The sequence below is a fragment of the Cynocephalus volans genome, chromosome 14 (assembly GCF_027409185.1).
Source record: "Cynocephalus volans isolate mCynVol1 chromosome 14, mCynVol1.pri, whole genome shotgun sequence".
NCBI lineage: Eukaryota > Metazoa > Chordata > Mammalia > Dermoptera > Cynocephalidae > Cynocephalus > Cynocephalus volans.
The window spans coordinates 27,506,935-27,530,156 of NC_084473.1; the positions used below are offsets into that span (position 1 = coordinate 27,506,935).

General features: G+C 36.6%; 2 protein-coding genes across 3 annotated transcripts in view; both read left to right on the top strand.

Moving 5' to 3' along the window:
- PPP1CB (protein phosphatase 1 catalytic subunit beta) overlaps positions 1-1,809 on the top strand; it is a 37,859-nt gene extending 36,050 nt beyond the window's left edge. For both annotated transcript variants that reach the window (XM_063078307.1, XM_063078309.1), the window contains exon 9: positions 14-1,809. In XM_063078307.1, the coding sequence (XP_062934377.1) occupies positions 14-118 (105 nt within the window). In that variant the 3' untranslated portion in view covers positions 119-1,809. The remainder of the gene's footprint in view (positions 1-13) is intronic.
- A 9,467-nt stretch (positions 1,810-11,276) lies between these two features.
- SPDYA (speedy/RINGO cell cycle regulator family member A) overlaps positions 11,277-23,222 on the top strand; it is a 35,253-nt gene continuing 23,307 nt past the window's right edge. The window contains exons 1-4 of the mRNA XM_063078622.1: positions 11,277-11,359; positions 17,192-17,444; positions 19,539-19,597; positions 21,857-21,942. Coding sequence (XP_062934692.1) covers positions 17,210-17,444; positions 19,539-19,597; positions 21,857-21,942 — 380 coding nt within the window. The 5' untranslated portion in view covers positions 11,277-11,359; positions 17,192-17,209. The remainder of the gene's footprint in view (positions 11,360-17,191; positions 17,445-19,538; positions 19,598-21,856; positions 21,943-23,222) is intronic.

Sequence of the window (23,222 nt, forward strand, 5' to 3'; positions counted from 1 at the left end):
TATTTACTTTCAGATATTGAAACCATCTGAAAAGAAAGCTAAGTACCAGTATGGTGGACTGAATTCTGGACGCCCTGTCACTCCACCTCGAACAGCTAATCCACCGAAGAAAAGGTGAAGAAAGGAATTCTGTAAAGAAACCATCAGATTTGTTAAGGACATACTTCATAATATATAAGTGTGCACTGTAAAACCATCCAGCCATTTGACACCCTTTATGATGTCACACCTTTAACTTAAGGAGACGGGTAAAGGATCTTAAATTTTTTTCTAATAGAAAGATGTGCTACACTGTATTGTAATAAGTATACTCTGTTATAATATTCAACAAAGTTAAACCCAAATTAAAAAATTATTCATTAAAGTTACATCTTCACGTATCACAATTTTTAAAGTTGAAAAGCATCCCAGTTAAACTAGATGTGATAGTTAAATCAGATGAAAGCATGATGATCCATCTGTGTAATGTGGTTTTAGTGTTGCTTGGTTGTTTAATTATTTTGGCTTGTTTTGTTTTGTTTTTGCTAGAATAATGGCAAATATTTTTTTTCCCTAAACATTTTAAAAAGTGAAATATGGGAAGAGCTTTAAAGACATTCACCAACTATTATTTTCCCTTGCTTATGTACTTGTTTGATCTTACTAAGAAAATTTATGCCTCATTACAGTAAAAAGGAATTTTAGAGATTGATTGTTTTTAAAAATATGCAAACTGTACAATCCAATGATTTTAATCAGTTTGATGGGCAAACTTCACAGCTGATAGTGAATATTTTGCTTATACAGAAAATACCACTGATTTGGATTTGTGCACTCTAACTTTTAACTTGATGCTCTATTGTGCAGTAGCATTTCATTTAACTTTAAGATAAGGCTCATAGTATTACCCACCTAGTTGGTAATGTGATTATGTGGTACCTTGGCTTTAGGTTTTAATTCGCACGAAACACTTTTGGCATGCTTAACTTTTTGGTAACACCCTCACCTGCATTGGTTTTGTTTTTTGGGGTTTTTGTTGTTGTTTTGTTTTTAGATTTACAGAACATGAGAATCCTTTTTTGACAAGCCTTGGAAAGCTGACACTATCTTTTTTTTTTCTCTTTGTACGAAGGATGTATTTAAATGAATGCTGGTCAGTGGGATATTTTGTCAACTCTGGGTATTGGGTGCTTAACTGTCTTAATATTGCCATGTGAATGTTGTATACGATTGTAAGGCTTATGTCACTAAAGATTTTTATTCTGATTTTTCATAATCAAAGGTCATACGATTATTGTATAGACATGCTTTGTAGTGAACTATAGTAGCAATAATTTCTGTACATGATCAAGAGTTTATTGCATCTCTTTTCCTGTTCTCTTTTTTTTAAGGGTTAGTATTAACAAATGGCAAGGAGTAGAAAAGTCAACAAAAAGATTTTAGAAGGAGAATTTACAGGATTACAGGACACAGATTTTTGATGTTTTGGATGTGACACTATTGGATGTGATTCTAAAAGCTTTTTATTGAGCATTGTCAAATTTGTAAGCTTCATAGGGATGGACATCATATTTATAATGCCCTTCTATATGTGCTACCATAGATGTGAAATTCTTGACCTTAATATCGTCTTTGAAAATGTTAAATTGAGAGTTCTGTTAACTTAGATTTTATGAATTGGTGCATTGTATTACTGCAAGAGATTTGATTTTCAGCACAGTGCAAAAGTTCTTTAAAACGCATATGTCTTTTTTTCTAATTCCATTATGTTTTAAAGCACATTTTAAATGTAGTTTTCTCATTTAGTAAAACTTGTCTAATTGATATGAATCCTGACTGATTATTTTATTCCTTTTTTAAAAATTTACAGTGAGACATTTGACCACACATTTTATTCAGGTAGATATTATGTTCTTGACGTATATTGAATGACTCTTTTCTGAAAGTGTTCTTGAACTGCGTATGATATATTAGGTTAGGTCACATAAGCTTTTATCTAGTGTGATTTAAATAACTTTCTGATTGGAGTGTAAGTTGAGCACTTTCTAATAATAGAATTTTAAATGTACTCTTTTAGTAGTCATATTGAAGCACGTCTAGAAAATAAGCCTTTGGTGGGGAAAGGGTAGTCTGTTACTCTCAGTATTAGTTAAACCATATTAACCTGGATCTTACTGTGTTTTTATAAAAATTCATCTAGGTCAGGACTAAATATGAAAAAATAGTAATTAAGCAAATTAATATTGGTCATTAAATTTAAAGGATAGAAATTTATTATGTTTAAAAATTACTTGAACACTTAAAACCACTATAATAGCTTTTATTCATGTACAAATAATGTGTTCATTACAAATATTTGCTTGGCTACATTGCTACATTAAATAAGTAAAACTTCATTTGTAAGTAGAAAAATATCCTGTAATTCCAGTGCCACTAATTTATATGGTTCTTCCTTCTGATTTTTTAATTTTAGTGATTTACTGTATACAATTTAATCCAAATGTTGTGACATTCAAAATCATTAAATACACTAGCTATCTGTTATAATGTGATGATCACATGGGTGATGAAGCAAGGTTATTATGGTCAATTTCTTTTAGTTCTTGAATGGAAAGGGTCAACTACAGTGGATCCTTCGCATTTGAAGCTTTAACATTCACTGTTTTACTTTTGCACAGGGACAAATTTTAATCATCAGTGAGACTGGTTTGTGAAGTGCTAAGTCATCAGGTACTAGAGCCTAGCCAACTACTCAGTATCCGTGCTGTGATATCACTTCAATATAAAGAATACCTAGACATTCCTGAAATTTTTTTGTTTTTTTTAACTGAAAAGTTATGTCAGGAAGAATTTTAAAGATTAAAATAGGTGGTTAATTTGCCATATGGGTGTGTTCAGGAGAATCAAACCTTTCAAGAAAATTTTCATCAGGACAAAGCCTGGAATATCTTGAGATGTCACTTAAGAATATAAAAGTGTATTATATTGAGCCAAGGAACTGAAATATGTCTCAGTTTATAAGTTCAGGTATATCCCTTTGTCTCCATGACAATCATAACTTTTGAACCAAAAGAATAATTTTTTAAAACATTTTTATGCTAAAAGTATGTTAGAGAAGGAGGGTGGTAAGTCTGAATTCTTATTTCTAACCAACTTAATCCACCTCTTTCCCCAATGAGTCCGTGAGTGAATCAAAGCTGCACCTGAGAAGACACTTAATATAAGCCTAACTTTACTAATGCAGCCACTTAGAAGTAGCTTGTCCCCCTTTTTACTAGTAGATTTCAAAGGTTTATAATTTCCTAAGACAGATAAAAAGTGGTTAGAAGAATTTTAAAGTAACAGCATACTTTGTAAAATAAACAGTAAGTTAATAGGAACTGGTTCCATATAAGTATACAACTATACTGGTTCCTTATAAGTATGCACCTTTTATCATTTTTATTCTCTATAATGTTTTATCAACAAAAGTGAAACTTAGATACAGTGTAACAATTTTGATCTTTTAAAATTGGATTTTGCCAGTATGTTTTTGGTTTTTTTTGACTGGTAAGGGGATCGTAACCCTTGGCTCGGTGTCGTCTGCACCATGCTCAGCCAGTGAGCATACCAGCCATCCCTATATAGGATGCGAATCCGCGGCCTCGGCGCTACCAGTGCCGCACTCTCCCGAGTGAGCCACAGAGCCGGCCCTTGCCAGTATGTTTTAATGCCAGAATTTCTAAATAAATCTCCTTGTTAGGAAATTTAAAAAGTTAAAGTTTATTTCCTTCAACCACTACCTTTTGAGTTCGTTAACTTACACCATAAGTAAGTTCTTTAATTTCTCATTGTAATTTACTTCTTTTCTCATTCAGGTTGCCAGTGTTTTATTAAAAGTTATCTTTACAAGAAACGGCCATAAATCTTTGCTTCTTTCCTTTTAGGGATCTTTGTGGTTATAAAATCTTACTTGTAACACCACATTGTTTTGGGTATCTATAGGGTGGAAGGTTGCAAGTGTATGAGAGTGGAAGGGGAGCTGCGTGTGAGTGCGCACATGCGTGTGGAGGGAGAGAGAGAAAGAGAACAAACTGACTGCCTGAGGTTAGAGGTTCAGTTCAGCATTTCTTTCAGATATTACGTGCAAAAAGTTGGGAACCTGGGTAAGATGTGTGTTAATTTTTACAGCTGCTTCATCTGAGTAATTTAATATATGTACAGGCCAAAATTCTTCCCCCAAAAGGACTGACAGATTATTACACCAATTTATTAAAGGCACACCTAATTTATGGTTTATCATCTATAAATTGATTATTGACAAAGTCTCAAAGACAAAAAAATAACTGAAAAAGTCTAGAGGGAGCTCTTTATGTAACAAACTTAATTTGAATTAACTTTGAAGTCTTAAGCCTCCTAGTATATTTCTTGAACAAAAATGATTGAGCTCAGGAAACAAAACCAGAGTATTGAAACTTTGTATTAGGCTACCTCTAATATATAACTCTCAAACTGATAATTGGCACAGTTTCTGAAAATGCTGCCACTTAGCAACATACTGACACACCTGTTTATCATTCTTAATGAACATGAACTTTGTGTCTAGCTCTTAGTTTTTAATAAAAATTCCTGAGAGGGTAGAGTCACTTGAGAAAGCTTATGTCTGTTCAAACTCATGAAACTACTTATTTTACCAAATTAATAATTAAAAAGCTACTGATTACTTTAGAAAATCTTGTGAGGCCCAGGGTCCAACTCTCAGCACATATAATTGTTATATGGTGTATGACTGCAGTAAGAAGTTTTAGAAACACAAATCTCTATCTCATAATAATTGTCTCAGGTGTTGTATAACCCATCTCCAGCTGGGGCCTGGTAACTCCAACTGAAATTAATTTGATCAGTCATTTCAAAGATCTAGGTTAAAATCTTTCTTTAATTGTAAAGACTGTTTTGGGAGGGAGATCCTAATCCTTAAGCAAATGAGTTCCCTATAACCTGGGTATACTCACTGACAAATTAACACAGTTATAATCCATTCAAATTTTAATAGAGCATCAATTATTCCTTATACAGATCCATTAGGTTATGTTTAATGTTCCTTCAAAACTTCGGCCCTTAAAAGCCATCCATTCAGTGTCATTGTATGTGACTTGAATGTAAGCTTATACGAGCAGAGGGTTTTTTTTTCTCTTTTGTTCACTGATACATCTCTTCCTTCTATAGTTTTGCCTGGCACATAGTAGGCATGCAAATATTTGTTTAAGGAATGGCAAATGAGTTTCAAAAATGACTACTTCTATTACTGTTTTGACACCTTGACCTGAAGAAACTTGCCACAAATCATAAGGTTCCAGTTTTCATTTATCCTCATGTAGTTGCTTTTGTCTCTTAGGACAAGAATGCTGGAAAAAGTCTCAAGAGGAAATTGGTTTGAGTCTATGCTGCCAAAATAAATGGTTCTTTGTCAAAACTGTGGTCCTTATTTTGTAGAATACTGGTAAATATAAGAAGTCAAAGTATTCAGTTACTTGAAAGAACATTTTGCATCTAGAACCTGACAGTCACATTGGGGAAGTTGCCTGTCGAGAAACAAACATTCCAAGATCCTTGTCATTACTTTCTTGCCTCCTTGTTTCTGTAGTCGTCTATCTTATTGATCTTAAAGTCACCTTTGTAGTGAGCCAGTTCATGTTTTTAGGAAAGTGCTATAGTTTGTGTAGTATTTCATCTTTCAGAATTCACCCAGTAAATATGAACACTCCAAACCAGGAATCCAAACTTGAAAGTGGAGATGCTGTTGCCTCACTTAACAAGGAATTATGTTATGGGCAGAAGCAAGTATGGGGAAAGAGAGACCAACAAAAAGATATTTTTAGCAAAGAACAAAAAGGATTACTTTCTAGATAAATTTAATATAGTTCTTTTTATCTTGTTTGATTATTCCTGATACTTCTTGGAGTTTTATGTCTTCCATTTAAAAGAGCAGTCAGGCTTCCAGTCAAGATGGCGGAATAGACGATTGCCAGCGTCTATCATCACTCTCTCCCACAAATCAACCAATTTACAACTATTAAAAAGCAACCACAAGGCCGGCCCGTGGCTCACTCGGTAGAGTGCGGTGCTGATAACACCAAGGCCACGGGTTTGGATCCTATATAGGGATGGCCGGTTTGCTCACTGGCTGAGCGTGGTGCTGACAACACCAAGCCAAGGGTTGAGATCCCCTTACTGGTCCATCTTTTAAAAAAAAAAAAAAAAAAAAGCAACCACAGCCAAGCTGGGGCCAGTAGAGATCAGAGAAAGAAGAGGGGAGACCTACGGAGTGCATGAAGGCAGGAGAAGACACGATGAGAGAGAGAAAGAACACCACCCTGTTTCAAGCCCTGGCTGCTTCCAGGCTAGAGCTGGTGAGCACTCGGAGCAGGAGCTGGCAAAAGCCACAGCTGTGCCCTTTGGATGAAGTTGCTTGGATGTGGCTGGACCTTGGTGGCCCCCAGACCAGCAAGACCACTGATAGGGTTCCCGTGGATCCACATAGGAGCGAGGAGCCACTCAGGAGGCTGGTGTGTCATCGCAAGGCACTGGTACATGGCCTGCCCCATGGGAAGTGTTTGGAGCACGGGCAGTGGGGGAGATGGGCCCACCAGGGGCACAGCATGGACAACTGATCTGCCCTGCAATCAGCGCGGGACCACTCAGAGGAGATTGGTGAGGAATATAGAACTGCAGGGGGTGCAGTTTGCTGAAAAAACTCAGGCCCAGACCAGAGTGTCTACACAACCCAGGAGTACTAGATCTCATGAGAGTCAGAAGTACCTATAAAGTCAACCATTAAAACCTGAGCTGCACAAAAAGCCTTCCCCAGGGAATCAGCAGCTAAGTAACAATTTGGCTCAACCACAGAGCTCAAGTACTGGTCCTCACAGGGAGTTCCCCCATTTTAGAAGTAAGCAAAGGGCAACAAATTAGTTCCAGTGCAGTTTAAGTGGTAGGAACAGCAAGTAATCTAACACAGAACTGGAAGAAGAAACAAAATACCCACAGATCAAAGTTTGGTATTAACTAGTAAAGATCTCACAGCACCAAAGAACACCTATAAAACCTAGAAAGAACAGAGTTCCCCTGGGCTACCAAGCCAGGGAGGAGGGAGGGCTGGGGGCCTCAGCCATGCCCCCTGACACCCACAACCAGCCCAGTGATGACCACTGAGCTGCTGCAGGAAGAGCCCTGGGCTCTCCCTAGCCAGGGTAGTGGGGGACTTGGGGCCTCAGCCATGCTGCTCCAACACCCACAACCAGCCCAGCGATGACCACTGAACTGCTGCAAGAAGTGCCCCAGGCTTCCAAGCTGGGGTGGTGGGGGCTGGCGAGAGCTTCAGCCACATACCCTTGACATCTGCACCCAGCCCGGCAACGACCAAGACACTGCTGGAAGCCCCCTGGTCTCCCCTGCAGGAATGAGGGAGGGGGTTGCCACAGGCCTCAACCCTGCCCCTCCTCTTTCCTCCCCCACGTTTCCTTCCTGCTTCCCCTCTCCCCCTCCCCCCAAATGTTCTGCAACATCATAGAATGTAAAAAGTATAGATTAACAACCAGAAAGTAAAAGTTGGTACAATTTTTAAAAAATAAATAAAAATAAAAGAGCAGTCAGCCAGGCTGAATTCTTGGTTCCAATGCAAAATCCCACAAAAGGAATGTGGCCCAGCTTGAATCAAGGGCTCTTATGACCATCAAGAAAGGGGAGGGATATTACATGAACATAGTTGCTATTCCTACATTGTAGTGGTTTGGGGGATTGGGTAGAACATTTCCTAGAAAAGTACTGAAAAAATCCAAAGATGTCCCCTATGATATACTTTAAAAGATAATCTGGTTGCAAAAAGTCTGAAAATGTGAAGTTGGCAAGATGTAAACTAATGGAAACTCAAAACTGTTAAAACTACTTGGAAAATGAATTTAGAATTCATAATCCTGTAAAGTTGAACATGTGCATACCCTACAACCCATCAATTTCATTTTTAATAAGCATTTATAGAAAAACTACATATGTGTACCATGGGGCTTATAAAAGCAGGAGCAGTATTTAAAATGTTTGGCTTCGGGCCGGCCCGTGGCTCACTCGGGAGAGTGCGGTGCTGATAACACCAAGGCCATGGGTTCGGTTCCTATATAGGGATGGCCGGTTGGCTCACTAGCTGAGCATGGTGTTGACAACACCAAGCCAAGGGTTGAGATCCCCTTACCGATCATCTTTAAAAAAAAAAATGTTTGGCTTTAAGATGCAGGCACTGACGATTCAGACCACCAACTAATCAGAACCTGTGCCAGCTGTAAATATGGTCCTTGCAGCTGATGACTGGCTGTATACAAGAATGCTTATGGCATTCATAATATCAAAAAATAACTCATGCCCATTGAAATGAGGATTGATATATTATGGTATATTCACAGAACAGAGTGCTAAACAACAAAGAAAATGATTTACAGTGTATTAGTATGGCTAAGTCTGAAGAATACAAAGTTTGAGTGTAAAGTTCACAAACAAAACTTGTCTTACGGCACTAAGTCCAAAGAAAAGCAGAGGAACAGGAAAAAAAGTCACTTCATGGGGACTAATGTGAGGAGGAACATACAGAATCTCAAGAATATTTTTGATATTATGTTTCTTTGATGTTAGATTCGCGTGTTTTTGGTGGGTGGTAGCCTCATGAGTTTTTGTTTTATGCTTCAGCCTACATATATGTTACATTTATTCCTTTGTACTATGAAGTAGTATGAAATACTATGAAGTATTTCCTTTTTAAGCATATGAATACAATCCCATTTATGTAAAATTGTTTACACGTAATTTGTTATAAAAAAGATAACTTGTTAATAAGATTACATAAACAAGTGAGAACTTCAGAAAATACTACAGGAATTCAAGAGCGGCACAGAACCCTACACTTACTAAGCACTCTAACGGTAATAGGCTGATTGATTTAAGCTGGATCTTAAAGGATGGACACTGGATAGAAAGTTTAGAGAGCAATCATGAGAGAGCACATTATAGGTAACCAAGGTCAAAGAAGTGGGAAAGTTCAAGACCTGTTCAGAGAAAAGCAAGTATATTAATAAGTCTGGAGTAAAGAATTCTCACTTGATGATAGTGGTGAAATGCATTTAGGAAAAAGAATAGGGACAAACTAGAGGCACGGCAGACACTGCACAGGAGATGATCAGATTATGGGCAATCAGTGACGTTTTTTTAGTAAGGGAATAATTTTTTTTTAGTAAGAGATGGTGGACTGGATGGATAAGAAGAGGGGAAGGACTTCAGACAATAGTTCAGCTGCTGTTCAGTTAAATGCGTATTGAATTATCCTCATCCAAGTCCCAGATCAAATAAAGGAGGCAAGAAGGGAACTAACAAAGAACACCTACTATGCTCTGCTAGACAGTTTACCCACAATATCAAATTTGTCCCAAACACACTAAGTAGGTGGTATCACCCCACATATACATTTACTGAAACATACCAAAGTTAAATAATTTGCCCACATTGATACAGCTAGTAAAATGGTAGTGCCTGAATTCAAACTAGGTCTCATTTTTCCATTCACTTTTCCTTACACACCAATATAGTAAAAAACTCAGGAATGAGAATACTCATGAAGGCCTCACTGGTAGTAACCTTTAACTAGAAGCCAGAACTTAAGGAATAGTTTGCTTCCCTAGTAGCTTTGTTAACATTTATGTGTATTTACTGACTTTTATATGCAAGTTTTACATAATACAAATTCCTTTGTGACAATTTTGGGTTCCTAAGGAGTACATTCTCCTAACTTACTTTCACTTTGCATTGTGTATGCAACTCCTTCATGGCATAACTCATCGTCCCTTATATTTTAGTTGTTTGTGTCTGTATTTGTCTAGAAAGTTCTAGAAGGATAAGGCCATGTTGTAGTCATTGTTTTCTTTCCTTGCCTCCTATTTTATAACAATACTTTCCATGTAGTGGACATTCATTGTTCAGTAAATATTTTATAGTCAAGGTTGGAAATTAGTAATCACAGGAAACCCTGATATCTTGCAAAAGAAAGAAATGAGACAGACCAACTGACCAACAGACCATGGAAGGATCCTCAGGAAAAGCCAGAGGAATGAAGCATTAAACAACCATTTTCCTATATATTTCCACAACCAGTTGATACTGGTCCATTCCCCCATTTAAGGAACATGGAGAAAGTATCAAAGGCATTTGCAGGGAAAAATTACTTCCCAGATGGCCTCCTCTTCTTGTGATTTTGCCATGATCTTGTTGTGTGAGTCCAACAAAGAAGGGAACACTTGTTCTTCAGTGTTGCTGACTGAGGAAGTAATTGCTGGAAAGTACCACAGATAGGGAAGGCTAAATTGCTTTTTAAGTGTAATAATTGTTGTAGCAGAAAAATCTGGAAGCAATCCAAATATCAAAGTGATTTAAATAGTACCCATCCACTCTGGAATATTATGCAGTCATGAAAAATGTTTAGAAGGACTATAGCAACATAGAAAAAGGCCATGATACATTAACAGACAGAAAGCAGGTTATACGTTAGAAGAGAAGTGAAGAGAAGAGTGTCAAGAGGGGGGAAAAATCCTTATTCATTCCACAAGTATTTATTAAGCACCTACTACATCCCAGGTAACTGGCCAAGGGCTAGGATAAAGCAAAAAAAAAAAAAAAAAAAAAAAAAAAAAAAAAAAAAAATTAATGTAGACGAATCGATAGAATAATAATATCACCCTCTCTTCACAAAAACCCACAATATTCACACTTTTTTTTCTTGGTTAAACGGGCTCTTCCTCATTTCATGTAATTATTTTTAACACCACTGTAATTGTAAGGACATTATAAAGGCTGCTGCCAAGTTCGCCTCCATCTCTGGAAGTCTCCGCTGTCCGAGCGCCGCCAGTGAGTCTGCCAGGCGCTGTGCCGGGCGCTGGGGGCAGAGCTGAGGGGAAGCCTCCAGCCCAACCCCGCAGGGCCTCGCCATCTCCACACAAGGCTGACTTGGAGAAGTGGCCAAGGGAAAGAGGTGCAGTGAAGGGTGAGGAGGGTCGGGCGGATTTCGCCAAGGCCCGGCCCAGAGAGTAAGCAGCGCGAGATTGGAGCAGAAGACGGTCTGGGAGCCGAACATCCGGGCGGGCGGGCGGGGGCGTGGCAGGGGCGTGGCCCGGCGCGCCCCTCGGCCGGCTCTGCGAGCTGATTGGCCCCCGCTGGTCTCGCGCTCGCTCGGACCCTGGTTGGCGGGAGGGCCCTGAGGGGGTTCGCTGCCGTGGAGCGACCTTCGAGCAACCGTCTGAGGCCCGGAGCGCTCTGGGCCAGGCCGACTTAGCCTCCCGGCCCCAGCTCACCGAGCCACAGGTTTTCGCAGGTACCTTTGCTCGCACCCCGAGGTCGGGCCGGGCAGGCGGATCTCCAGCGTCGGTCGTGCCCCGCTCGGCCTCCCACCTTGTGTGAGAAGGTGGTTGCGTCTCTGCGCCTGGCGGGCGCCACGGCCGCGGCCCACACGCTTCCACCCGTGAACCTCCTCAGTGTCTTCGCGGCGACGAGCCCACACACTCCAGCTCCTTCGGCCTGGGGCTGGAGAGACGGGGCGAACAGGGTCCCAGAGGGGCTTCGGGCTGCAGGGCCCTGGCGAAAGACGGCGAAGGGGCGCGGAGCGTTCGTGCAGACTCGGGGGCCGGGGGGGAGGGGAACCCGTCCTTTGCTTTGGCGGCTTAGCGGGTTGTAATTCCGGGGGGGAGGAAGGGCCCGCCCCGAGTTGGGGGTACGACCAAGAGGGAGGGGACAAAGGAGAGGTAACCGGGCCCCGAAGCGTCCCAACTGGGGGCGCCCCCTCAGGCGGCCCTAGAGTTGGAAGAGAGGCTCCCACTCCTTGGCTCCTGTGAATCGTGCTCCCGGTGGAAGAGCGCCTTCCTCCGCGGCCGCCCGCCTGCGGCCTTTGTGGGATGGGGGGTGGTCTGAGTCTGTCCTGCCTCTTTCTCCTGTGTCCCATTAAATACACCTTTTTTTCCCAGGAGCGGCTGCACCAGAATCTTGAGATCCGAACTGCTGTATCTCAGTGCTGTGCCTGTAGCCCATTTCTCATAGTTTACCAGTGTTGTCTTACGTGACATCCAGTATGCTAGCCTCCACTTTTTAGAAGACCTTGGAAGTAATTTAACATTTAAAGACTGATTAGCCCATGCTGTGTTAAAATTGAGATAATGTCTATTTACAAATTCTATTCTCTGACATAAGTATATGTTCTATAATACCGCTGATCTCTGTTACCGATAAAATGGTCTTAACGTTTAAATTATATGTAGTAGTTGAGGTGAAATTGGGCTTGCTGACATTCAGACTCTTCTTTCCCTGAAAGACATCCTTTTACAGAAGTGTCTTGTAAAAGAACTAATGATATAATAATGGTAGTGCTATATATTAAGTTTTTGCTAAGCATTCAGCACTGTGTAGGCGTTATCCATATAGTTCCTTTTCTCATTAACCCTACAAAATATGTATTATTCATAATGCCTAATAATAGATATTTTTTATAGAGTACTTGCTATGTACCAGATTCTAAATAGACATAGGTGCTTTTATTATCTCCATATCACAAGTGAGGAAACCAAGTCTCTCAGAAGTTAAATAGCCTAAGGTCACATAGCTGGTGAGACAGAATCAGATCTTAAATCCAGGTCTATTCTCCAGTATTTTAACAGATACTTTCAAATGGTTTTGTCCCTTTTGCCTTTAGACATGATTAAGTATCCTCTGTCTTCCAAAAAAAAAAAAATTTCTCATTTGATTACTGTCCCTTCTGGCTGCTGTTCATTTTCTTCTTTCTAATCACTGCCACATTTTTAAAAAAAGGGGGAGGCGGGGTGCACATGTTCACATCTCCTGCCTCATTTTCTAGAGCATCTATTTTATTACTTCTAGAATATTAATTCTATTCAAATCTGGTTTCCATGTATTCCTCTTGCTTTATTGAGTTATAATAATGCTCCTTTCTTCACTAATTTGTTGGATTGCTAATCAGATTTGAATTTATGTGCTATGTAATTGCAGTCATGTGTCACTTAACCGAGATACTTTCTGAGAGATGTGTCTTTAGGTGACTTCATCGTTGTGCAAATATCATAGAGTGTATTTAGACAAACCTAGATGGCACAGCCTACTACACACCTAGGCTATATGGTGTAGCCTATGGCTCCTAGGCTACAAACCTGTACAGCATAGCATGTTACTGGACTGAATACAGTAGGCAATTTGTAACACAATGGTAAGTATTCGTGTATCTAAACATATCAAAACATAGAATAGGTATGGTAAAAATATGGTATAAAAGATAAAAAATGGTACACTGATGGCACTTATCATGAATGGAGCTTGCAGGACCGAAAGTTGCTCTGGGTGAGTCAGTGAGTGGTGAGTGTATGTGAAGGCTTAAGATATTACTAGTACACTATTGTAGACTTTATAAAAACTGTACACTTAGGCTACACTGAATTTATTTTTAAAAATAAAGTAATTGCACTACGATGTTATGATGGCTATGATCACTATTCAATAGGAATTTTTCAGCTCCATTATAATTTTATTGGCCCACCATCCTATATGCAGTCCATTGTGTGACAGAAACATCATTGTGCAGTGCATGACTGTATTTTACAAACACCATAGCACTTAGCACTTGGCTAAGGTCAAAAGTGTTCTATAATCATTAGATGATTAAAGTTAGAAAAGATCTTTAAAACATCAAAATTGTGGAGGAAAGCTTTCAGCAATTTTGCCAGAATATTTTTCCTACATTTACTATATTGTTTTTCAATAATTAGATCCTGCTTATTATGATAGAGAAAAGTGCTGTAGTCATTTCAATAAGGATTCTTTTTTGGGGTGGTGAGGGGACAGCTGGATGGTGAGAGGATCTGAAGGATTCTTTTTTAAAAGCTATTTTATTTTAGCAAAAAAGGTGATAAGCCCATCTTTTTTCCCCGCAGTAATGGCTTAGTTAACCACTGAGTCACCACTTATTGTACACATTTACACTGCTAATGCTAGAATTAAATTTATATAAAGTGCAGCCTCATAGCTAGGTTTATGTTTTCCTGGCAAGGTGACAGTAAGTAATATTGGAGTGCTTACTATGTGTCAAGTTTTTATACATGATTTTATTTAATATTTAAAACAGTTCTTTAGTGGTTAAAGAATCTGGGACTTTGGTGTCAGGCAGTCCTGGATTCAAGTCCTAGTTTTGTCACTTACTACTTACATGGTTATGGGAAAATGTCTTAACTTCTCTAAGCCTCAAATTCCTGATTTACAAAGTAAGACACTTTGTAACCCACCTTATACAGATGTTTTGAGAATTAAATGAGATAATACATGTATAACATTTAGCACAGCGTCTGGCATATATTAAGTTCTCAGTGTGCAACTGCAATTTTAAGCTAAGGCTTACCTGCCTGCTCTGACTGAATTGCCAAAGGATATTGCTATTAGGTTTTTCATATAGACAGATGAATCCCCAGACTGCTGCTTTTCCTAATGTATGATTCTGTGAACCACCACCCTTTATATTATTCCCAGAGAGAAGAAATTATTTCAGATGCTTGTGAAATTGATGTGATGTATTTACAAAAAAAAAAAAAAAAAAAATCCCAGACAGTCTATTTGAGTATGAATGTACAAATTCTGGAGTGATATTTTTCTTTTTTTTTTTTTTGTCGTTTTTTCGTGACCGGCACTCAGCCAGTGAGTGCACCGGTCAGTCCTATATAGGATCCGAACCCGCGGTGGGAGCGTCGCCGCGCTGCCAGCGCAGCACTCTACCAAGTGCGCCACGGGCTCGGCCCTGGAGTGATATTTTTCAATGTTGGTAGAGTCCTTATAAAAATTCATTAAAGAACTTTACCATATGTGAGCATAGTTCTTCCTCTTTCCCTGTCTCTTGCCCTTATTGAGATGGCCCATATTTTAACTTGCCTTTCATTCTTTTCCTCATGCTTGCCATCAGAACTCTTGTTCTCTTGCTATATCTAAACTAAGAGCAAAATTAAAAGCTACCTCCCCTTAAGCTCATTATCCACAACTTTCCTGCCAGTATTTGCTTATTAACTTCAATGAATCTCTACGTGGGGAATTTTAGACATTTCCTTTTCTTTCAATCTTCTCAAATTTTATATGAAGTATTCCAAAAAATACATAAAGGTCTAGTGGAATAGTGTAAAGATGCCTACTGTGAACATGACATTTTACCTTTTGATTAATAGAAAATATGCATTCTGTTTTGTGATACTGTATATCCTTGATTGTTTTAACATAAAAACACTGTTTTAAGTTACTTACCTTTGAGTAAAACTTACCTCCTGGAAGATGTGCCATAGTTATTCTGTATTCTGGTATGTCTCATCCCTGAGCCTATCCCCTATACCCCAATTTGAGAAGCCTGACTGTTTAGTTTTTTCCATCTAGATGTAAGGCTGCTCTTACTTCGAAAAAAAAAAAAAAAAGATGCAGATAGACATTCAGCTATCTCCCAGATGAGGTGGGTAGGAAAGCAGAAAGTTCCTGCACAAGTCTCCAGCCTCAATTTATCACCTATTCCTCTTCCTACAGAGTTTGTAGGCCCCCCCCCCCCCCCCCCCCGCAAACTCGATAATTGCCTTCAATTTGGCTGGACCTTAGGATATAGGAAGAAAGATGGCAGGGAGAGCAGGGAAGAGAAACAACTATATGACTGATTGAATAAAATTCCCTCTGCCTAGTTCTTCATAGTGTAGCCCTGTACTTTCTAACATGATAAGTGACTAGCCACGTGTAGTTATTAAACACTGGAAATGTGGCTGGTACAACTGAAGCATTTAATTTTTACTTTAAATAAAAAACTGGAAGATTGTGAAATATTTTTCCCTTACACACTACATCATTTTTTTGATAGGACTACATTTTACTTTGTTGAAAAATTAGCATCAGAATTGAGATATGCTGTAAATGTAAAATACAAGCCAGATTTCAGTGACTTAGAATGTAAAATATCTCATTAATTTTTATGTTGATTACATGTTAAAATGATATTTTGGATATATTGTGTTACATAAAATATATGTTAAAATTAATTTTACCTGTTTTTTTTTAATGTGGCTCTAAAAATATAAAATTACATAGGTGGCTCTCATTATACTGGACAGTGCTGCTCTTGCCTCACTATATCCAATCTTATTTTCCCTTCCTTCCTTTAGCAGGGAAGTTTCTGAGGGTCAGGAAGGAGAATCTGTACCTAATTCCTTGAACACCAAGGGAGGCATGGCTGCCTGGGTCACTGTGAGTTATGCATTCAGAGGTTCTCGTTAGGGTCTTAGAGTAGTTTTCCTGATTGGGCTATTCATACCTTCATTTTCCATTACCCCAGAAATACTTTGATCATAAAAGTAATACTAACTGTAGTAATTATGTGAACTGATTACCACCAAACAAGGTAATGATTATGCATATTGTAAATATTGATGCATTAACTTTGTTTCAGATTTTATTAGATTATAACACTGTATGTTCACATACACTTATAATCAGATACTTAAATAGCATGGTCATACATTCACACTTTAAAATTAAAACAATTTATGAAAATCCTTCAAAGCTCATATACCATACATTTCTTTGCTAGACTTGTTTTCAACTTTTCAGTAAATACCAGTAAATGCTTATTAAATAAGTGAATTTTGTAATAGATCAAGGAATTTACCAATAAGATTTTTTACCAATAAGAAGATATTTTTTTGTGTGGAGGGGTTACTTTTTAATGTAATACTTGATTTAATAATTCTGGAAATAGTTTGTCTTGTTCTTTAAAAAATTTTATGTGGTATATAACATAAAATTATGCAAGCAGGAAAAAGAACACCATAAATAGATTATGAATTCAGCATAGTTTCTATAATTACTTTCACATTTGGTTTTGAGTTCTATAGTAGCCAAAGCAAAATGATATATAGAATCTTATTATTTGGGAAGAGGAAGTGTATCAGTTATCTGTAGGAAGCATAGCTTTTCCCAGCACTAAATTCTAAAAGCAATTTCTAATGTGAGTCATTGTCACAAATAACATTTTAATAGCAGTAACATTTCATATGACTCCATCTGGTAGTATCATCCAATTAGCTGTTTTTATAAAATTAATAAGTGTGATAAATAATTTTGTGTTTTATTTTTACAGGAATCTTGGGAAACCAAAATGAGGCACAATCAGATGTGTTTTGAGACACCACCTACTGTCACTGTTCATGTAAAATCGGGATCAAATAGATCACATCAGCCTAAAAAACCCATTAATCTAAAGCGTCCTGTTTTTAAAGATAGTTGGCAAGCATCTGAAAAAAATGAACATAATAACAGCACATCTAAACGCCCCAAAGGACCTTGTTTAGTTATACAGCGTCAGGAAATGACTGCTTTCTTTAAATTATTTGGTAGGTTTAAAATATTCTACTAGCGGTAATTATAAAGTCCTTAAAAATTAGAATGTAAACATCTATTTTATCTTTTTCATAATGAACAAAGAGGATGCTGTTATTTTCTGTGTCAGATTTCCCATCTCCAATCAAATTTGTTTTGTTTAATTTAGTGGTTTGTTTTTTGTTAATGTTGGGTTTTTGTTTGTTTTGCTTACTTTTGGATTAAAAATTCAGACTCATCTATCTTGAAGAGACCACTTAAATGCAAGTGTCAAATGTAAATTCTGGGCAATTCAGGTTCATAGCATAGTTTTGTTTGACCTAAAGTAAAATACTACATAAAGATTCAGGTGAGCTAACTAACCCAGTGTGACAGGGTTTCCCAGGATTTTCACTGCTAAAATGAAGCAAATCGGGAATGTTGGTCAACCAAGAGAAGTTTCAGTATTACATCTTGGGAATATTGTTAAAAATTAACTATGCTTTATCATCATGTTCATGTAATGAAATTGAGTTTGAACTTGTTCAGATTATGAGATAATGCTGTTTTGCTGATAAATTTTGTAAAAAATAGGCAAAAAGAAACTTCTTTATAGTACTTCAACTAGCCAGGAAAGAGAAGAGATTTTTTTGTTTTGTTTTTTTGAGGTAGGGTAGTAAGATAGACAGATTAAAATAAAGGTAGGTGTGTTTTGGTAAATATCTGTGGGAATGAATGAAGTCAAGCAGATATTATAGTCTGCTAGATACAGGTAACGAGCTTCCTTGTTTATAGAGGAAGGCCAAGTGCGTTAAGGCAAGCTGGTTAATATTTAAAGAAAAGCAAACTGAAAAGATAAGATCAGAAAAAAAAAAATGTAAGGACTATAAGTAGAAAAAGACATAAAAATGCTGTCCTGTCAGGATCTAGAATGTTAATACAAGTTTCCTTTTTTATTAAAAGAACAAAATTATTACCCACAAACTATTTTAGTACTCATAACTGGTCATGAGAAATAAGAGAAAATACCTGTCTCTAATGTTTTAGGTAATTTAAGACATAGAAATGTAATTAACAAGGCAGAAACTAATTATCCTCAGGAAATCAGTAGCTGTTCTTAGAATTTTCTATACATTTGTCTCATTGATGACATTTCTAGGGTGTAAAATAGAATATAAAGTAGTTATGCTTTGTTATTTAACTTAAAATGGAGGGGAGAAATGGAAAAAAGATTTTCCAGATTATATACTGACTGCTAGCCAATATATTTTGAGATTTTATATTTTAGGCCTTTAAAATTAAAATAAGTGGTTTTAACTTGTATTTTAGATGTTCTTTTTAAAACTATATATATAGATAGATATAATTTTAAAAAGAACGTGTGTGTGTGTGCGTGCGTGCGTGTGTTTGGTGGCTGGCCGGTACAGGGATTGAACCCAGGACCTTGGTGTTATCTGTACCATGTTCTAACCAACTGAGCCAGCCCTAAAACAGTATTTTTGATTGTTGATCTTTTTGTCCTAATGTTAAGTTTTTTCAAAATTAAGTGTCAATTATAAAAAACTAATGACTTATAAACATTTTTATGTAGATACTTGTATATATATTTGAGTGATAGATAAGTGGAACAGAGATAAGGAGGAGAGAAGAATCCAAAACTAAATATACCCTGGAAACTAAACGGAGAAAGTAGTAGAAAAAGTGAAACATATCTGGAAAACAGTATTCATTAAGTCATTATTTCTTAAAGACTGGGTTATCTTTTATCGGATTCCATTTCCACTTTCTAAGATTGGTTTTTGGAAGGAATGAAGAGCTAGTCTAGAGCTACCCAAGACATTTCTCAAAAGTGTTGTTGGATATTGAATAAACCAAACACTTCTACCATTCCCCTTCCAATCTGAGTTATATATTAAGGCAAAGCAGATGGGAAGATGAATGTTAAGACAGTAGCTTTTTGTACAGTTCTTGCAATATACTCATGAACTGAAAACTACACCTTAAACAACACTGTTCCAGCCATTTTTATTTGATTTCTAAACATTTACAATCTCCTGTCATAGAAATTAATTCTTCAAAAGGAAACGTTCTATTTTTAAAAGACAAGTCATAAGTATTTTTTGTTGTAGATGACGATTTAATTCAAGATTTCTTGTGGATGGACTGCTGCTGTAAAATTGCAGACAAGGTAAATTTGGTAGCAATATAATAATTAACCAGCATTATTATGTTTAGTCCATCAGAACTTTAAATGAGACCTTGTAAGAATTTTCTATCTAATTAAGGTTAGGAAAAGAGCCTGCATTGCTCCTTCAAAGCAGAATTCTTACACATTAATTTTTGGAATTAGCATACAGCATAGATCCTCTATACTTGAGGAATTGTAGAATATTACTGATTAGGTTTAAATGACTGTAGTCCATATCTGTTTGATTGAAAACATTGTATAGACTTAATACATTTTCATCAGAATTACTACCTTTTATCAGGCTGTGGAGAAAAAGTATTCTCACAATTCACTACACTAAGGCTGTTTGTGGTACATTTTAATATTTTGTAAGTAATTCAGATAAAACAAATCCCAATAATCTTTAGGGTAAAGGGTAAATTGGCTTAACATGTTATTTATTTAGGAATCAGTGTTTTATAAAAGAATGTCTAACATACTAGGAAAGTGATGTTTTCTGTGCTCTTTAGATTTAGCTGAATAGTTATAATTTCAGCTTTGTAAATGCCATTTTGGACCAGGCTTTCATATTAGAAAATTCAGCATAAGTTCATACAAAAATAATGTAGCAACGAACAGAAAAGGGAGGTTAGCTACCAATTAAATAGCCACCAATAAAATGTTTGAGAAAAAAGAAAAATAAATACTTGTTAGTATTGATGTGAGCTTTTATCTCTCAAGATGACAAAGATAAAATAAGGTTTTTTGTTTTGCTTTTTTAATAATTTTTAATTTTGGAAAATTTCAAACACACGTAACTTAAAGTAGAATAGAACAAGGAACTTCCATGTGCTTCATCTAGCTACAGTGATCATCAACTCCTGACTATTCTTGTTTCTTCTAATCCCTCTCCTCAAAGACTGAATTATTTTGATCAGATCCTGTATAGCCTAACATTTTATCCATAAATATATCATGATGTATTTCTAAAAGAAAAAGGATCTTTTTAAACATAATCAAAATGTTACTAACACTTAAAAAAAAAATAACAGTAATGCTTTAATAGCAAATGTCCAATTTATGTGGCATTGTGAAGTTTTAAACTTTACAGTTGTAAGTACATTAAAGTTGTTGGACAGCAGGGGGCAGTGTTTGAAAAGTAACTAACCAGAAGTACTGTAACAGCACTATTTCAAGGGTCCTTTACTGGAGATTACTGTGAGTACTTGGAATCATGTTATGGCCAGTCCTATGAAGATAGGATAAATAAGTATCTTATGAGAGAGATTCTAATACATTATTATTATAACTTTTTTCTAATTTGAACATTCACAACCTGGGATATGTTCTAATATCAGGCTAGACATATCTAAGACATGTATGTATCTAATACATTTAAAATGTTTTTCCCCTGAAAATAAGCCTTATTATTCTAATGCCTGAAGTCATTTACAAGTCATTTTTAAAGGTTTTTAAAAAATTAAAAAAAATTTTTTTAAAAAAGATGACCGGTAAGGGGATCTTAACCCTTGACTTGGTGTTGTCAGCACCACGCTCACCCATTGAGCTAACCAGCCATCCCTATATGGGATCTGAACCCGTGGCCTTGGTGTTATCAGCACCACACTCTCCGGAGTGAGCCACGGGCTGGCCCCTTAAAGGTTATTTTTAAAAGTGAGTATGGATGACTGCAACTTACTTAAAGGATTCAGAAAAAAAATTATATATACACATAACACACACAAATAGAGATATCAAGCAAAAGTAACAAAATATTAATAATTGGTGAATCTACATGAAGGATGTATGGTTATTTATTTTACTATTATATTAAATTCTCTATAGGTTTAAAATTTAAGTTAGGGGCCAAGCCCATGGCGCACTCGGGAGAGTGCGGCGCTGGGAGCACGGCGATGCTCCCGCCGCGGGTTCGGATCCTATATAGGAATGGCCGGTGCATTCACTGGCTGAGTGCCGGTCACGAAAACGACAAAAAAAAAAAAAAAAAAATTAGGAAAAAAATGGGGTTTTCAAAAAATATTGGCTATAATAAAGTTTAGGAGTCCATTCTAGTTAATCGTGATAAATGGTCAAGTAACTATATGTCACTGTTCATATATATTACAGGAAGCTAAAAAAATAAGTACTCAAATAGGTAACTCTATAATAAGGATAGTGCTTTATTATTTAATTGTTCATCAGAAATTTTTTAACTATTTTAAAGCAGTTTTATTTATGAAAGCACAACATTAATATTCATTTTTAACTTTTTCCTTATAGTATCTTTTGGCTATGACCTTTGTTTATTTCAAGAGGGCTAAATTTACTATAAATGAGCATACCAGGATAAATTTCTTTATTGCTCTGTAAGTATGCTTTCTATTTAGTGATCTTTATGTTAATTATTTATAACAGAGGCTGTTTGCAACTTCATGTGTATCTTTGAATAGGCCTTCCTGTATAAAAGCTATATGTTTTTTACTGTAACAATATTTTTATGTTCTTTTCATTGACCTTATGATGCTGTATACCTAAGATTTATTGTTCAGTATTCCACTTGAATTTGTATTGTGCTTTTTACATTTTTCAGAGTGCTCCCATATAAGTTATCCCAAATTCCCCTCTTGATGACTGAGATATTTTTTTAAAGCTGAATATTCTCTTTGAAATTTCCAGTTAATATATAAGAAAAATCATCATTATTGCCCTTTTATATTGAACAGCTTGTGGAAAATGTTCTAGACATACTCTTTGTGAATCTATGTCCATAACATAGGAGTTATTCATATTTAATTCCTTTAGTATCCACTGACTATCTTACTGAACACAGTGAACTCTAACAAAGGAATATAATTTGTTTTCCAATTTTTTCTTTGACTTTATTTAGCTTTCTGATCTATTAAGTATTTTTAATAACATGATTTTCTAATCTATAGTTCAGAATTCAGCTATATGTAATTTGAGAATATATTTTCTACTCTGTGCCTGATTATAATGCTGCAGTTGGGAATGCATGAATATAATTTTAAGTACTTAACTAGGGAACTGTATATAAAAATATTTAAGGTGACTACCATAGTAGCTGTCAGCACTGAAGAATAATTTTTACTTAAAGTCTATTTAATTCAAAATCAAAGAGTTAAATAGGACTAGAAGAAACTGATCTTTGCATATATTCAGGAGAATATTTTCCAGTACACATAGAAAAATGAACTCTTTAAAATTTGTGATGATTGCTAAATGGGAAGAATATAATAATATTACGTAATACTGAGTATATTGTGCAAGGCACCACATAATTTTTTTATATATTAACTCATTTAATCTTTCCTATAAAACACATTTTTTATTACCCCCTTTTACAGATGAGGAAACTGATACTTAGGAAGATTAAGTACTTTCCAAGATCAGAAAAGTTAGTAAGCGTCAGAGCCGGGCATTCAGGTGTGGTTTACCAATGGCCAAATTGAGCCATTGACCACTAAGTTAAATCGCTATTTACATGTCTCAGTATTGTATAATATCTGTGTGTAGACGGAATATCTATTTTGTAGTTTTTTCATCTGAGAATTAAAAACAAACCAAAAGAAGTTTAAGTTTTACTATATGCCTGAAATTGGATTTGTTTTACTTATTTTATAAAGTT